Source organism: Electrophorus electricus, chromosome 8 (assembly GCF_013358815.1).
Source record: "Electrophorus electricus isolate fEleEle1 chromosome 8, fEleEle1.pri, whole genome shotgun sequence".
In the NCBI taxonomy this organism is placed as follows: Eukaryota; Metazoa; Chordata; class Actinopteri; order Gymnotiformes; family Gymnotidae; genus Electrophorus; species Electrophorus electricus.
The window spans coordinates 27,462,668-27,480,597 of record NC_049542.1 but is presented as its reverse complement, the minus strand read 5'-3'; the positions used below and the strand labels follow the sequence as shown (position 1 = coordinate 27,480,597).

Below are 17,930 nucleotides of genomic sequence, written 5' to 3'. Positions count from 1 at the left end.
GCTCCTCCCCCAGCCCTTCATCCTTCTCACACCCATGGCCACCCACCTCCTCAGCCTCAACAGCAGCAGCAACAGCTACCGCCACATGCCTTGTCTCATCCTCACAGCCATGCCCACCCACACCACCCTCTTCACCCTGCCCCCCAGCCATCTCCTCTGGGTGGTTTTGATTTTCAAGGAATTCCTGTGCTTTCATCCAATCAGCTAGCTTCCTTAATGCAGCAGGAAGCTGGCCTTCCTCTCCCACTCCCACTACATCTCTCCGTCCCAAAGGATGATGGGAAGGGAGATGGTGGATCTGGGGCTGGAGGAAGTGGAGGTAGTGGCAGCAGGAGAAAGAAAGCAATGGCTGGTTACCTACCCCAGAGAAAGACAGATGGCAGCAGTAGCAGTAGTGGCAGCAGTGCTAACTGCCACAGCAGCTCTGGGGCACATGGTCATGATGGGTCTTCTGGCCTTGTTGGAGGAGGTGGAGGGGTTGGCATGAGAGGTCTTGGTGGTGACCCCTCCTCCATCCTCTCCTCTTCAACACCATCCTCCTCCTCTTCTTCAACTGTCTCCTCCTCCTCGTCCTCTGCCCCACCCTCAAACTCCGCCTCTGTGTTGGTAAGCAATGTTTCACAGATACCCAAAACTGATAATCAATCAGCTATGACTCCCACTGTTAACCAGCCTGAACCAGAGCCTCTTTTTCACTGTGGAGAATGTGGAAAGTCCTTCACACACCTCCCCAGTCTCCGTAGACACATACGTAGCCATGAGGGAGAGAGTAATGATCCCAATAGCAGTGCAAACACAAACCCAAACACAAGTCATCAGCATCCGTCAGACACAAGTCTCCCTCACTCAACCCAGGATGGCATGCCTCCACAAAATACCCATCACCCACATGAGCAGAATCAGCAACAGTCCAACCCAGACCCTTCTTCATCCTCATGCTCAAGTCCAGATAAAACTTATTGTTGCAATGAGTGTGGGAAAGGTTTCAAAAAAAGAGGACATCTCCTTCAGCATGGTGTTATCCATTCTGGAGCACGTCCTTTTGCTTGTTCTACTTGTGAGAGATCTTTTAACCGTCGCGAGTCTCTCACCCGACATGAGAAAATACACGAGGAGAAGCCTTACCGCTGTCCAGCTTGTGGCCGCTGCTTTAGAGAGAGCACCTCTTTGCTTAATCATGCTGCTTCAGGTTCATGTGGAAAACCAGGAAGGGGATCAAGATCCAGAAGCAGCGATGGCAGTAGCTCAGTGAGTTCAGAAGGCAAGGTTGAAGGAAGTGGAAATAGTGAATATCAAGGTGTACAGCTAGGAGATGAAAAAGGACTGGGATATGAGAAGAGTGAGGGACGTGGCGCTGGGATGTCCTGTGATGGCCTGTATTCTCAAGGAAGAGGAGGTAATCCAAATGGAGGCGATAAAACGGAAGGGAAGTATAATTCAACATACTCAAGAGATCCTTACCAATCGTCCTATAGGGTTGATGACTATCGTAGGCCACAGGCTAATCCTACATCATACTCTGCAGATGGCTCATGTAGCAACAGCTTGTCAGGTCCTGCCCTCAGAAAAGCTCCCTTAGCTCCAACACTTCACCCACACCCACCAAATCAGCAACAACACCACCACCACCAACAGCAGCCTCACCTTCCCCTCTCTTCTCTGTTGGATGACTCTGAAGATGAAGTTACAAGCAGTGCCATGTCTGCAATTGCTGCAGCTGCTGCTGCCTCTGTCTTGCCTGCTGAAATGAACAGCAGTGGGGGACGAGAGGAACGAAGGGACATAATAGGAGGTCTGTTGGGGGGACTTGGCTTTGGGTCTATAGGTGGCCCAACATCTACATCTGCAGGAAATGGAGGAAATGAAGAATGCTTGAATGGATCGATGATGCCCTTATCTCATCCTGCTCAGCAGCAGTCTAATTCACAAAATGCCACATCTAATGCCAAACCGAAGCGACCCCGGAAACCTAGGCAGAAGAGGGAACCAAGGCCTGGTGGTATTCCTGGAGAGGGTATCAAACGTCGCAGAAATAACCAGAATGGGACTCGTGGAGATGGATCAGAAAGGCCTTATTTATGCACTTCTTGTGGGCGTGGCTTTGGCAGACGTGAGACTCTCCGTAGACATGAACGTGTTCACACGGGGGAGAAGCCATTCCATTGTGATGTTTGTGGAAAAGATTTTCGAGAACCTTTCCATCTCACGAAACATCAGACTGTTCATACGGGGGAGAAGAACTACAAATGCTCCCTTTGTGGAAAAGATTTTGGGTATGCACAAAGTCTGAAAAGGCATGAAAAATTGCACCTGAGAGGGGATTTCAAGCCAAGGCGAAGTAAAACAAAGTCTTCTGTAAATCATGGAGGTACAGTCAGTCAAGATGGCAGTCAAACAAATCCTGGCTCATATTACCCTTATCCTCAGGATAAACCTCAAGGCTCCAGTGCTAGCACATCAAACCAACCCCCCCCTAGGCTGTACACATGCGAAATTTGCTGGAAGTCTTTTCGTCACCACTTCCACTTGACTGCCCATCACCAAGCTATCCATGAACATGGTGGGGAGAAACTTTTCTCATGCGAGGTGTGTGGAAAAGCTTTTGCTTACTCCAACAGCTTGACGAGGCATAGATTATCTCAGCATGGTTTGGCACGCACTGGACCGGCTACCCAGCCAACAGGAAGTGGATCTGGTGGAAACACATCATCTTTAACAGAAAGTGAAGCTGCCACCAATGCACTCCTTCATCTGACTCCAGACAGTGGAGGCCATGGTGTGCAGCAAACACATTCAACTATTGCCCATTCACATCTTCACTCTCAGCCTGCTGGTTTTTCCCCCCTCTTCTACACGCCAGAGTCAGGTCCAGTTAGTTCAAATACTAGTGCCCCTCCACACCAACACTCTCACTACTCACACTCCACTGTAGGGCCCCTCCCACATCAACAGTCATTAAGTGGTAAGGGACATCATATTTATCCAGGTATTACAGGAAACCCTATTCATTCTACTCCTGCTCATGTCCATATACCGTCCTCTCCAATCTCTCAGCAGCACCATCCACAGCAGCACCACCCACAGCAGCACCACCCCCACCACCCTTTTCAGATGCAGCCTCAGCCTCTGCAGCATCCATCAGTGCAGATACATGGAGACGCTGGTCAGAAGAAGAAAAAAAAAAAAAGAAAAAAATTAAATTAGTCAGTGGGGGGCAGCTGCTGGCAGAGTTCAGTGATCCTGAAAATGCTCAAAGGCGTAGATTCATAAAGAGAAAGAAATGCAGGCTTCAGCAGCAGCTCAAAAGGAAAAAATGGATCGCACAGCTCAAATGGGCCAAGTATACTGGGGGAGTTGGAATTAATGTTGGGGGAGGAACATGGCGGGTGGGCCGGTGGAAGTTCAGAGGTCTGAGGTCTTTGATAGTTCCACTGAGATCTTTTCCGTGTCCTATCTGTCCTTCAACCATTTTTACGCGGCGAATAACACTTTCAATCCACCGTGTGACAAGACATCCGCCAAGAAAACATGGCTGTCGGGCTCGTCTGCGGTGTATAGTCTGTGGCAAGCGTTCTAGAAGGCTCCTGTCAGCTCTCCGCCATCGAGCTCGCCACCTTTCACAAGGTTCTTTTTCTTGCCCCCGATGCCCCTCTCGATTCTGGAATGGCACCCTACTACAGCGGCACAAATTTGCTTGTCGACGTGTTGGTGGCGGACGAAAGATATTGCCAAAGGGGACTATTTCTCAAAAAGGAGGGGATCATATTGAAAGATCAGGTGGCATGACAGAGTACAGGCACTAAATAAAATAAGACCTTTACAATTAATGAGTTTTAAGAGAGGAACATGTGATGAGGCATAGTGGAAAATCTGCTTTGACTCCACCACATATTCACACAAACACAAACCCACCCATTATGCACATGGTCTCTGGCTTCAGCCAAGGGAGTGCCTCTTATAATAAATGACTTGGTTAACGTGAACATTAAACCTGTACTTTAAAAAAAGAAGAAAAAACATCCATTAAAGACATGGATCTCTAACATGGTTTCTCCAAAGGGGAAGAATATTTTAGATTATGGGACTGTTTTGGTAGCACCTTTGTTGTTATGGTAGCATCTCTATCCTCTAAAAATGCATTCATTATGTATTTTCGTAACTTTTGTGCTGCGATGATGGATGCAAACCAGTAAGAGTGAACTAATCTGAACTGTAACAATCTTTCTCTAAATTAGTTTCCCCTTATTACTCAGAGGTTGACAGTATAGTCTTTCTTTTTTCTCAAATATATGTAGCTTTCTGTTCCTTGTGGACTTGTTTTTAATGTCCCCATCCTACCCCCTTCATTGTCCTGTGTTTCAGACGCTTGCCCTGGAATTTACCTTGTTGGTTTTCAAACTGTTAAATAACTTAATTGTGTATTATCTAAGGAGAACACTTAAGTTTTTAAACTTTTACTATGCGAAAACTAAAGCTCAAGTGAATCTTCAAAACCTTCAAATCATGTGAAAATTGCTGCAGAAACGTTGGGGAGGGGACAGTATAGCGCAGTAGATGCCATGTCTTGTGTGTTTGTCATCTGTTTTTTTTTTTTTTTTGGTTTGTTTTTTTTTGTTTTTTTTTAAGAATATGTAATTTTGTAGGAATTTCTATGACAAGTGTTATATCTTGGGTTGACATGGACTGGCATGAGCAAGTGGAGAAACCAGTCTATACTGTAAAATGCGTATTATATTTTATGTATTGTTTGCTTTTTTTTTTTAATTCTAAAAAGTAATTTTTTTATCATTTGTACTATTTGTGGGTGGATGTGTGTATGTTGTAAGATGAGGGGGATATATGTAATCAATGTGATATTATTTTTTATTTTTATTTTTTTCCCCCCTTTGCCATCCCCCTTTGGTCTGTCTAATCCTAAACCAGTTTAGCACAGTTCCCCAACACTATTGTATACATTTCAGTACTTTACATAGCTCCTCTGTCCCCATGTTTTAATCTCAGTAAACTAAAATATGACGTATAAATACTAAATGATCCTTTTATTTTTTAATTTACTTTTCTTTTTTTTTTTTTGCTGCATCAAAAAACGACTGGCAGAAAACCAATAAAAGGGTGGTAAAAACATAGATTGATATTTTGAAGTGTAAAAATGATGTTTCAGCCTATCATTAACACACTTCAACAGACATGTTAATTATTTGTTCATAACATTAGGTTACTTTTAAATGGGAGAAACTACCAGGTGTCCTGCACATGCTGTGGCCGTGTTGTCCCCTGCATGTCTGCAGGTGTTTGCTACTCATGTGCTGGCACATGCCTTCTGCAGTGCCTTGCTCCATTAGAGGGGGAGAGGAGAGTGCCTGCTGGGTTGTGTGGTGTGTCAGCACAGAACTGCCTGTTTATTGAGTTTTTCACTTGGTGCAGTGTAGGGAAAGTGTAGTGAGATCAATGCAGTCTTTCTCTTTTTCCAAAATATCTTAAACAGTTGTGTGCTCTCATCATAAGACATTTTTGCAGATCCTTATAGGTTGTTATCCAATATTTCAGGTTAAATATTTAGGGTTTCGTTGTAATTTGTTCAGATAGTTGACAAAAAACTAAAAAAGACATAAAAAAGACCACATCGCAATCTTCAAGTAGTTCACTAGATGGCGATAAAAGGTCCGTGTTTTGCGAGTACTCATGGTGCCTTTATGGAGTATGCCGACTAAAATTTCAGTATACAGCTATGTAATATACTGTTTATGATTTTACATTTATGTATCATTGAAGTTCATCTAATGGTTTGTGTCCTTTGTTTGACAGGAGAGCTTTAAACACTACATCAATACAGCATATTTGCAGAATGTCTTACATAATGCAATACATATTCTGTTTTTATCATTTTTAAGGGAAAATAGTTCATTTCTATTGCGTTTTAAAACCATAACCAGCCCGCATGGCCAAAACAGGCATGAAAACCCCACAACTAGCTCCACGTTTACTAACACAATAAATGGCAAACATTGTTTTAGCAGGTGTATTTTCAAAGCATCTGTTGTCGCTATCCTGACATCTTTAGTAATTCCAGATTGGGGCTTTAAAAAGGTGACAAATGTGGGGTGAATAAAACAGTTATATGTACTGTCCTTGTGGTCCCGTCCCAATGTTTTCATCTACACATTCAGAACTGAATATGACAGTGTACTTATATACATGAACATTCTTAGAATTCAAATATACTTTGCTGCAAGCAACGTTTGTAATGGCATCTCATTAAAAAAGCGGAAACATATTAGGTATGTTTTAAGTATATTCATGACTAAAACACAGTAAGAACAAAACAGATGTTTTTCTTTTTTTCTTTTTTTTTTTTAGCAGGCAAGGACAGATTGATCTGTAGGTCTTACAGGAGGTGCCTGCGCGGATCTGCGGGTCTCACCAAGCCCTCTGTTCCGTCTCACGCGGCCCTAGCATGGGGTAGGTCTGGGAGGAGCGACTGACCTAGATTTGTCCAATGGGATCCCGCGAAGGGCGGACACCGACCTACTTTCAACCAATTGGATGAAGGCAAGGCACCGCCCGCTCGTGCCTGGGCCATGTGCGCGCTGAAGTGTCCGCCATAAGGTGCTGGTGAAAGATGTTTTCGCTCACGTTTTGACTTATAAGAACGCAGAAACCCCGGTTTCGTCTCTCTTCCGTTTTATTTTTGTAACTACTGTTTGTATTATTACTGGTGTTTTTGCGTGGAGTTGGGATCCACGTATAGTTGAATTAACCTTTGAATATATTTTTTAATTACTTGCTTGTCCATAGCGTGTAATATTACAAATGTCCACGCTTGTGTGTGGCTTTACGTGCTTCAAGTCAATCCACGAGGGATATTTGTACCGGCACGTTCCTGTGGACCGGTTCAGATACACATGTCTGTTCATCAGCTTCAGGCTTGTGCCGGCAGCTCCACGCATGTTCCTGTGGGCTGGCTCTGATGCACGTGTCTGCTCAGGGTGAACCACGAAAATGACGCGGCGGAGAAGGTGTTAAAAAATAGGCGCGCTCTCTGTAGTTAATATGTAATTTAAGATTTAGGCTATTGGTTAGGAGCTCCTGGCGGGGTTCTTTCGGGCTATACTGGGTGCTAAAGAAAAGGTTTCTATCATTAATATTAACTACCCCCTCCCATCCGTGCTATTCCCCGTGAGAGGTGATGTCACGAGAGCTGCCCGTGTTTGTTCCAGCTGACTTTATCAGCGGCTCGAGCGCTAGTGAAAGCGAGAGAGACAGCGGGTTAACAACAAAAATAACGCGGAAGGGTGCGTGAAAAGACACAAATAAAGGGAAGAAATTATTTCCACAATCGATCTCAAATTAATCTTATTTTCCTTTCATGCATTCCCGTATTTGTGGTGAAGGCGACCTCATTTTTATGAAACAACACTTTGAGGTGCTCGGTTCATAGTTGGATTTAGAGTAGGCTGCATTCTTTGCTCGTCGCTGCTTACGTACAGTCGTCCTAGGCTTGCTTTTTGTCGTGCAAATTTATTGTACCTCTGGCTCCATGGACGCCCATAATTTTCAACTGTTTCAGTTTTTTGGGAAATATCTTTGTTTTGGCCGAGAAAAGCGCCAACTCAATTTGATGACAAATGTCAACAAATGAACGGACTACCTGCTGTCAACACGTCAAGGCTGGAGCTGCAGTTTGTCGCGAGCAACTTTGTAGATCCAGGCAGAGAATCGGCCAGGGCGGCAGGTTTAAACCTTAAATGTGCTAGTATATCTCAAAAGAAGATGGACCATTCGTATTGAATAGATTATACCGGATGTACGACTTTCGATTTCCATATGGAAATGGATAATACGAATCGTTCTGTGAAACATTCTGGATGCAAATAGAAGCTTTACACTTCTGTACTCTCACCTCTGCCGCAGGGACTTGAAGATCCGTGCAGATCAACTGAGGCATTTACGAAACTGCTAGGATCTCTAGCATTCACTTGCTATATTTCTAGTTTCTTAATTCAAACCGATCGACAGTCGGTCAGTAATGTTTTAAAAGTTAATAATTGGTCAGATCTAAACAAGGTGTTATCAGGCTATGTCCAGGCCACTTTCTCAGCTGCTGCCCCCAGAGCTCCCCGCTGGAGCTAGCCCACAGTTTGGCCCTGCTAATCCAGCGGCTTCTACCACAAATGGCCACCTTAACTCTATGGCCAGTCTAAAGTCTCTGCTGCAGCTTCCAATTAAAGGTGACAATAGAGGGAAGGACTGCTGTGAAGTTAAAGGTGACTCTCGCTTTCTGATGTTCATTAATTCCCTCTCCCTTGCTGTCAGTGTTTATGCTTGTTGTTCCTTTGTAGGAAGAAGAGGCTTCTGCGGTTATTTTAGTAACAGTACAGTAACATTTTAAAGTGATTTATTGTCAGAGTTGATGACTGTAACCTTTCAGTGAATCAATCTCTGGAGTAAAAAGAGATCTGCAGATTACATTATTAAGGTAGCCCAGGCTATATTTCCATTAATATTCACTTCAGATCTGATTACAGGTCTTTCAGTTGTATTTCTTAAAGGCAAAATGGCTGATATTAAAGGGATGCCACATTTAGTTGTTGCCCCCCTGCCCCCACCCTGTTGACTATGTGTCTCCGATTGTCCCCTCTTGTGGGAAGTCCATATTATAGCTAGGTCCCAGAGGCATTTCCTCTTCTAGTAATTACAATGGTGATAAGTACTGAAGGATTCTGAGCAAACATGCTTATTTATTTGTAAAATGTAAATAGAAAATGCTTGCTCTACAGTGGTGGATTAACATGGATTAACAATGACTCTTCTCCCTCACTTTGTTCAGCACCCTGAAATACACACACACTCTCTATCTCCTTTTCTGTTTGTCATCCTTTTAGCTTCACCCCCTCTGCCATACCTGTCTCCATTCCTACTGTCAACCTTTGATCCTTTGCTCACCTCAGTTCTTCAGCCAGTGAACCCTCTTATACTGTATATGCATGAGTGGGACTCTCCCTCTGCACAGTGCATTCCACATCCTTCTTCCCTGCTCGGAGTGGCTCATTCAGCAGATATTCCCAGTGCTCCATGCACCTTCCTGGTTTGCTTAGCTACTTCCTTGCTTCGGAACACAGCCCAGACACTGGTACCTTGGCCCGTGGGTGTCTGAGTGTGCAGTGCCAAGCTCGTGGCAGCTGTGATGGTGGAAGATTCACACTCTGTATATGTGCCTCACGTACTAAAGCTCGAGAAATCAGCAGATCCAACAAACATTAATTTGTGGTGTTGGTTGATTTGTGGCGTTTGAGGTGGATCATTTTATGCTCACATTAGGAATTTTATAATTTTTGTGTATATTGCATTTTGAGGCTGAATATATCAGCTATAAAATGGAAATCAATGGTAAACCCTTAGAATTTATAGATGACAGTTGTATGATGACACAGGCTAATGGCTGAACACATAATCAGCATCATAAACCCAATATCCTTCTTCTTCTTGTAGATAAAGACAAGCCCTTGGACTCCAACGAGGACTCACTACGTGGAGCTGGCGTTGCCGGGGGTGGCGGCTCCATGCGTGGCCCTGCCCAATCGGCTTTCCTGGGTCCGTTGCTGTGGGAGCGCACCTTGCCGTGCGACAGTGGCCTCTTCCAGCTGCAGTACATGGACCTGGAGGAGTTCCTCACCGAGAATGGCATGGGTTGCATGCCACCTGGAAATGGCTCCAGTGCACAGGCGCTGATCCCCTCCCAGAGCACGCAGTCAGCTGTTCCCAGCCAGAGCTCACAGTGTCCTGCTTCCTCTCCCCCTCCTTGCACCTCCTCAACATCCTCCATCTCCTCACTCTCCTCTTCATCTTCCTCGTCTTCCCTGATGGGCCTGGACGTGCCTCAGGGCCCGACACCGGGGCTGCTGGGGGGTCCTGAATGTCTGCATGGTAAGCATTTTTGTATATACCTGGAGGATTGCTGGTAAATGTGCAATCTTTATTATAGCTAAGGGCTTGTGTGTGTATTTGTGTGTGCAGTGCATAGATCCCACTTGCTCAGTCGCTATTTTAGTATGTACATACTGTTTGTGGCTATGTTTTTGCTCCATAACACGAATTTGTCCATACATATTGGCAGGAATGAATGTTGATGCCTTGGGTGTGTTTTTGCATGGCTCTAAGTTCATGTGCATTGGTTTGATTACGAGTAGGACAGATTTGGTTAATTTTGACTGCTTCGACACATAGACGTCTCAGCAAGGAGTGATGTTGCACGTTATTCCACCTGCAGTAATCCGTAACATACAAAATACTCAGTTGAAGGTTCTCTGTATTCAAAGTGTAATCCTTCAGTTTTTTTATGGTTACTAATGACTACTGTACACTAATGCAGTGCAGCCACATACTTTAATTAGCATGCCTTAAATGTTTGCTTTAATTAGCATACTTTGGTTACCTGAATGCTAACCTATTGAAATTTTGCAGAAGACACAAGCTTAAAAAAATAACAATAAAGAAAACCCAAATATGCAAACTAGGCATTATTTACAGCTTGATACTTGTTAAGACTAATATTTTTGAACTGTCTGCTCATTATTCAGATGTTGACAAACTGGGTATACACCAACGTAGGTGCTAGAACATGCTACAGTGCACCTGTTCTCTGTGGAGTGTGAATGGGAACAGGGATAATGTTTGTTTCTCAGCCACTGTTAATATGAACAACTTCACATGCAAAGGTACCATGAGTTGATTTCTTTTTCTAAATTTTTGTCTAATGTAAATATGGACAACATAGCTAATCCTAAGAACCTTCTTTTACAGAAGCAACAGTTCAAGTGGGAGACAGAACCCTCCTATCTAAAGGATGGGAGCTTAATGATATTAAAATATGAAAAACATAGCTACTATAATATAATACAGCTACTTTGCTGCCTGGTTGAAAGTCACAGAATGAGTTTGATAATTTGTAAGCAATCAAAGCGTGTTTATGTATTAATAGGTAATGGCCTGTCAGATTCACTGTATGTCACTCATTTTGGATGTAAATCCATGTTTTTATGTTAATTATACAAATATTAATTGTCTTGAAATGTCTTCATGTCTATGGGAACGAAGATCCATTCATATAGAGGCAGTCTTAAAAATGCCGCAAAGAAAACCAGCCAAAGACTTAAACAAGGAAGGAGGGAGAGGGAGAGTGAGGGAGAGACTCTGTCTTGTATACTAAGCCTTGGGTGATTCCCTTGTGTACTTCCTTTGCATGTTTTTCAATCTTGTTCCCTCTCGCACTCTGTCTCACACGTTGGGGCCATGTGCAGGCGACATCTCACGTGCTGATGCAGAAAGCACTGAACAGAGAGAAGGAGGGGCAGAGGAAGAGAGGGAGGGGCAACAGAGAAATGAACAGAGAGAAAGAGACAGTGAGGGATACAGAGAGCAAGCAGATCACAGAGTTGTAGCATTTGTCATTGCTGTGTTCAAAATGTTGTACAAGATATTATGTGATTGGACACCTGAGGTATAATGAGCTATTAAACAAGAATTAGCCAAATAGAAGAACCCAAAATGGTGTGTGTGTGTGTGTGTGTGTGTGTGTGTGTGTGTGTGTGTGTGTGTGTGTGTGTGTGTGTGTGTGTGTGTGTGTGTGTGTGTGTGTGTGTGTGTGTGTGTGTCTAAGCTAGAGTCTCACACACACCACAAAGTGAATGCCATACGTGTGTGTGAGATGATGAGTATACACCATTATATATTCTTGTGCTTTGTGCTTGTGAGTCGGATTTGTGTGTGCATGATTATGTATGTTTGAGGGTATTACAGACAGCTGTGCTCTTGTTTTTGATACTTCCTTCAGAGAGAGAAAGAGTCTTAAGGAGCACAGCCTTCTCTATGCCCAGGGGAAGGAAGGCTTTTTTTCTGAGTGTATTTTTAAATATAGCAGGAGGAAACTGTATGCTGTTAGGAGCTGGATTATATGCTGGGAGGGAGCTAGATTTCTCCTGTCAGAGTTTTTCATGTAATTTCTTTTCTGGGTTTTCTTTTTGGAAAGAATCCAATGCTTGGCAGGAGTTTTGGAAAGGTATTAGAAAAGGACACTAGTGAAATACATAAGCAACTAACTTGGTGTTCTTGTAGATTTAACGAATGTTTAGTTTTCAGAGTAGTTAACACATATTTGAAGCAAACTATATTTTGTTGTGCTGTAAAGAGCATTATTTTATTAGTAAAAATTGTTAAATGGTTGGCCTAAATGCGTACATAATATTTACATAAATACCCTAAATAATATTTGTATGTGTGTAGAATATGACTGATTTATACACTACATACACCTGTACATTATTCTTTAGTTCATAGCATTTGCAGTATAAACTAATTTTATGACCAATGTATAATAAGTACTGTTATGTGCATATCATTCAGGTAATTTACTTGTTTAAAAGCATTTTTTTCTGCTGAAAAGGCAGTGACCGTATGTGCTTATGGGAGACATGCCTCTGGGACCTAGCTATTTAATTTATTAATTTATGAATCGGGAATTTTGAGTGGTGTTCTGCATTGAGTAAATCTGGTCCCACATTGATCTGTATACAGAATGCTCATTTTAAAAGCTGGAGGTGTAGATTAGTTTATGATTGACCAGGCTGCCAACTGCTATTACTGGCATACCTACATGTTGACCTCTGCTGCACCCTGGTGGCTGTACTGTGTCACTGCGGCCAGCCTGAGCACAAACACTAAAAGCCCCCTCCCCTCCCTCTTCAGGAGGACAGGCAGTGCAGCAAGACCCGTCTCCGAGTCCATGCTGCCCACCCCCACCAGGGCCCCCAACCACCAACGCCACCGATGTCATGGTGAACTTTGACCCAGATCCTGCCGACTTGGCCTTGTCCAGTGTACCTGGACAGGAGGCATTCGATCCAAGGAGGCATCGGTTCTCTGAAGAGGAGCTCAAACCTCAGCCAATGATTAAGAAGGCCCGTAAGATGCTGGTGCCAGATGATCAGAAGGTATTAACTACTCTGAATGTCCAAAACTCACCATTTCCTCTTTGGTGTGTGTGTGTGTGTGTGTGTGTGTGTGTGTGTGTGTGTGTGTGTGTGTGTGTGTGTGTGTGTGTGTGTGTGTGTGTGTGTGTGTGTGTGTGTGTGTGTGTGTGTGTGTGTGTGTGTGTGTGTGTGTGTGTGTGTGTGTGTGTGTGTGTGTGTGTTATAAGAAACCATAGGCCGTTTAAGTTATCAAGTATAAGGTTTGGTTTTACAAAAATAAAGCATCTGAAATCTACTGGACTTTTAACTAGCATTCAGCAGAATTTCATCCTGACAGGCTTTTTGGTCACACTGGTCTTTTTCAAGGACACATTTTTCTCAAAGATGATGTAATATGAAACTACACTTTTAGTAACACTGTGCTTCTTCAAGTTCAAAGTTCAAAGAGGTTTTATTGTCATTTCAGCTATACACAACAAATACACAACAAAAACTAGACAATGTTCCTCCAGGACCATGGTGCAACACAAAACAACAGTGCCACAGACAACATGCTACACAAGTGCAAACAGTCCAATATAGTGCAAAAATGTCATTAAATAAACAATAATAAATACAGGACAGGACTAATACAAAATGAGTAGACAGTGCAATTATTTAATCCAGTACACAGTACTGGGCATATGTAAAGCGAGCTGTGCATAGGAATAAGTGACATGCTACCTCGAATATAGCAGTAACTGGTAGCAGCCAGAACAGTTCAGAGTACAGTGCTGGTTTAGTACAGTACTCTAGCAGCAGGTAGGATAATGTGCAAGACTGCAACAGGAGTGCATAGTTTATTTGTGTGAGGTTTGACTTCAGCACTAGCCCGATGCAAAACAATGTGAGTGTGTGTATAGATATGTACGTATATGTCTGCGTGTCTGCGTGTGTGTGTGTGAGACTGTGTATAAGCATGTATAAAAGTGCCCATTTTGGAATCTGAATTGGAATTGGAGTTAGCCAGAGTTCAGGAGCCTTATTATGTGGGCAAAAGGGAGAACCTTCCTGAAACAGTGTAGTGACCAGACTAAGTAACCCTTTCCCTTTTCTTTTTTCACTTTCACTATTTTCACTTTCCTTTGTGTCTTTCCCTTTCTACACACCTTTCCCCACCTTCAGGATGAGAAGTACTGGAGCCGGCGCGTCAAAAACAATGAAGCTGCAAAGCGATCACGTGACGCCCGGCGGCTGAAGGAGAACCAGATCTCCGTCCGTGCAGCCTTCCTGGAGAGGGAGAATGCTGCGCTGCGCCAGGAGGTGGCCGACATGCGCAAGGAGCTCGGACGCTGCCGCAACATTATCACCAAGTATGAGAGTCGCCATGGCGACTTATGAAAAGGTGCACGAGAGGAGAAGCGAAGCCGGTTTAAGGATGAAGCTGTCCATCTAGACTGTGGGAGATGGCTTGTGTGTCTGTGTGTGCTTGTGCCAGATGTGCATTGCAGCACTTCCAAATTGTTCCTCAGAAGGGGGATGTGCTTGTCTGCACCAAGAACTTGGCAAGCGTTCAGTACTCCTACTCAGAGGGAATGCTCACAATGTCTATATGTATACACTGTTCAAAATAGTTTTCAGAACTTTCTGTGAATATTGTTTTTTTCCTGTAATGCTATGCCAAACCCTAATGTTTGGTGTGCAATTTAAGCTCCTATACTTGTTTAAGGGTGGTTGTCAACTCGTGCAGTGTTACACAGACCTTATGAACATTCCGTCATGATTTTGGCTCATTTCCTAGAGAGATTTAGGCTGGAGGTGACCAGGTGTAATATTTTATATGACAAAAAATGTATATTTTTGAACTGATTATAGTCAAATAAGAGAGAATAAGGGAAGGACAAGAAGATGAGAGCACAATGAGATTTTGACAGGAAAATTGTATATTTTTATACTTAAAGAGGCAGATAGACGAAGAGATTTTGAGAGTAATCATTTTTTGTATATTTTATATATGGGTGGGTGGGGTAGTTTTAGAAAAAGAGGGCTATATGAAGATGTTTTAAAAAGCAGGATCTAGCTCATTAGATAATATATTTTAGATGTAGGGAGACATATATATTAAAATGGAAGAAAGAAAGAACGGGTAAATCAGTGAAATAAATGGAGCAGTATAAGAGGATATGGGATGAAATTTGCTTAAAAAACAGCTAAAGATGGAGTGAACAGCAAGATTGTAGTTGCATGGAAAGTTTGTCATGGGTTTATTCAAGCACTTAATTTAATATCTTCTCGTAGATTCCTTTGCATAAATTTGAGTGTGCTTTTTGTCCTGAGTTGTGAAAAGAGAAAGAAAAGAGAAGGAGATGGTGAAATTGGAGACTTGGACACTACATCTTGTTCTTACAATTCATGTACAAAACTTTTTTCCCATGTATATATTGAAATGTTTAAGCTACGTCACAATTCTACGCATAAACAACACAAGTGCACATGAACACACATACAAAAACTGGACCTTGGTTTGCATGGCCAGTACAAAAAGCACAAAGCACAAACAAGACTCCTTTGATGAAGTTGACACACTCAAAGCTGTTTCACTGCAGGTTTCCTTACTATGTCTCATCCTCTCACGCCCCAGTACAGTTTTCCAACACAGCGACCCAACATGGTGCTGGTTTGGAAAGTTTTGCCCAGGTTGAGTTGGCCGTGAGGGGGTTGCATGGCAGTGAGGGGGTTACACATGTATTTTATTAAACAAAAAACACCTTGGTGTTTACAGCGAGCATTTTTTTGTTGTTAATATGGTGCTCACCCATTCCTCCATCCAAACACATAAAACCAACGGTCAACTGCCTATAATCCTGTTTTTCTTAATGTTCTATTGTTTCTTATTGTATGGACACACACACACACACACACACACACACACACACACACACTGTGTGTGTGTGTGTGTGTGTGCGTGCGCGCGCGCGCAGACAGACATATGTAGTTATGAAACTCCCTTAACTAAATGCCAACAAATGAAACGCACCCTAATACTACTGTACTATTAAAAAACGGTGTAACTTTTTATATATTGAATATTAAACTATTCTCTCAGTAGGTATGTGTGTATATAAATATATGCTTGAATATGTGATTATAGATGTAATTTACATAACTTAAATATGTACATGTAGTATGTACAAAAATATACAGAAAAAAAAAAAAAAAGGAATCAGATTTCTTACCAAATAAATCAGGTGTTTGGGATAAATACCAAATAGTTAAGGTGTTTGGGATCATTCTTAAAATAATGCTTCTAAAAAGCAAAGCCTAAAAATGTTTAGAAACAGTTCCTGACCTTTCAGTTGTGTACAGATGCACAGAAATTAAAGAACTACATTGAAATTTGTAGTACATTAACAGCTCATCTTGGGAAGTTTAAAAAAATGCTGGATATATTAAAAAGCTTTGTTAATTTACACATGAAAAAAAGTATTTTTAAATGTATTTTCTTTTTTCATTCTTGTTACTCTTATTACTGCTAGTATTATCATTATTGGTGTTACTATGCTTAGTATTCGTTTTTCAGCATTTTCTAGCAACAACTTTTCAACAGAAATACAATGCTCTCTTACCTTTGCAGTCACAGCACCATCTAGAATAACTGATTCCTTTGAGACATTGTTGGCACCATCCATTAAGACTATACATGGCCCCAAGTGCATTGTGGGGGCTTTTGTCTTGTCCTTGTATGTATGAGTTTATATAAGCTAAAGCTAAAACAAACAAGAATTGGTGTGAACTGTTTCTTCCTCATGGGGATGTTTAAGCTCCAGCCATCACTGACTTGGTGCTGCCTTTGCTACCAAAAGGCACATGTCAAAGGAGTAATTTTTGTTACATTGGAACTGTTTGTAGAAGCTTAAAATCGAACTTTTGACAGTAATATTTTTCTATGTAACCTTGTGTACACATAAGAAATTTCACAGGTAATGGTAGCTGTCCTATCTCTAAAGTGATGGAATTCTACCAAGTGTTTTGCGGGTATTGTATTAATCATTTTTTCCTCCTCACGTGGAATTTCAACAGGTCCCTGTTTGTGACTGTTATGAACTATAAAACCCTGAGAGCATACCACTGTCAAACTTCACTGATAATATCTACTGTTCTTACCTTTAAGGATGCTGGGAAATGTGGTTTGGCTGTTTCCTGACACACCAATAAAAGATTATCCTTATTCACTGATGCAAAATTTACATTCCTCTTGCATATTTCCTTTAGAAACATTTTCAGGTGGGGGTTTTGATCATGATGCAAATAAACATTATTCTGAAGTCTTGATGACGTTTCTTCCAGTCTGCTGGTTTGTTCAGTGCTGACACAGTTGGCATTCTGCACTAAATATTTTGTTCAGTACTAACACTGTTGGAATCCTCTGCTATATTTCATTCAGTACTGACATACAGTTGGCAACCTGCACTATTTTTCATTTCGGTACTGACACAGGTGGTATCTTGCACTATTTTTCAACATCAGCATCTCAGATCATCTCAGATTAGATAATAACTAAGTGGCCATGATTTATGAGGAAACCTTTTACAGGTACAGATGATTATATGAAGTTTTTATGTCCTTTCAAAACAACAGGCACAATAAAATATAACCTATACTACTTACATTTAAATACACACAAAATAAAGTGTGATGAACCTGATCAATGATCTGGGGTTGCTGCAGTTGGTCAGGTCTAGGTTCAGCAATATTATGTGCCCAAAGAATGAGGTCAGCTGACTACCTGAATATACTGACTAACCATGTTATTTCAGCAATGGGTTTTTTCTTCCCTCATGGCATGGGCATATTCCAAGATGACAATGCCAGGATTCATCGGGCTTAAATTGTGAAAGAGTGGTTCAGGGAGCATGAGACATGATTTTCACACATGGATTGGCCACCACAGAGTCCAGACCCAAACCCCATTGAGAATCTTTGGGA

At 42.2% G+C, this 17,930-nt stretch overlaps 2 protein-coding genes across 2 annotated transcripts in view; both read left to right on the top strand.

Annotated features, from left to right (window-relative positions):
* The window catches only part of znf865 (zinc finger protein 865), a 16,688-nt gene extending 10,560 nt beyond the window's left edge, over nucleotides 1–6,128 (top strand). Inside the window, 2 exon segments of the mRNA XM_035529210.1 lie at nucleotides 1–3,174; nucleotides 3,177–6,128. The exon segment at nucleotides 1–3,174 is cut by the window's left edge and continues 872 nt beyond it. Of these exon segments, the coding sequence (XP_035385103.1) occupies nucleotides 1–3,174; nucleotides 3,177–3,803 (3,801 nt within the window). The 3' untranslated portion in view covers nucleotides 3,804–6,128.
* Nucleotides 6,129–7,241: 1,113 nt separating this feature from the next.
* Nucleotides 7,242–17,274, top strand: dbpa (D site albumin promoter binding protein a). The gene is made up of 4 exons (XM_027008275.2): nucleotides 7,242–8,264; nucleotides 9,490–9,924; nucleotides 12,742–12,986; nucleotides 14,130–17,274. Exons 1-4 carry the CDS (start codon nucleotides 8,078–8,080, stop codon nucleotides 14,343–14,345), a joined length of 1,083 nt encoding a protein of 360 aa, XP_026864076.2. The 5' UTR covers nucleotides 7,242–8,077; the 3' UTR covers nucleotides 14,346–17,274.
* The last annotated feature ends 656 nt before the right edge of the window (nucleotides 17,275–17,930 follow it).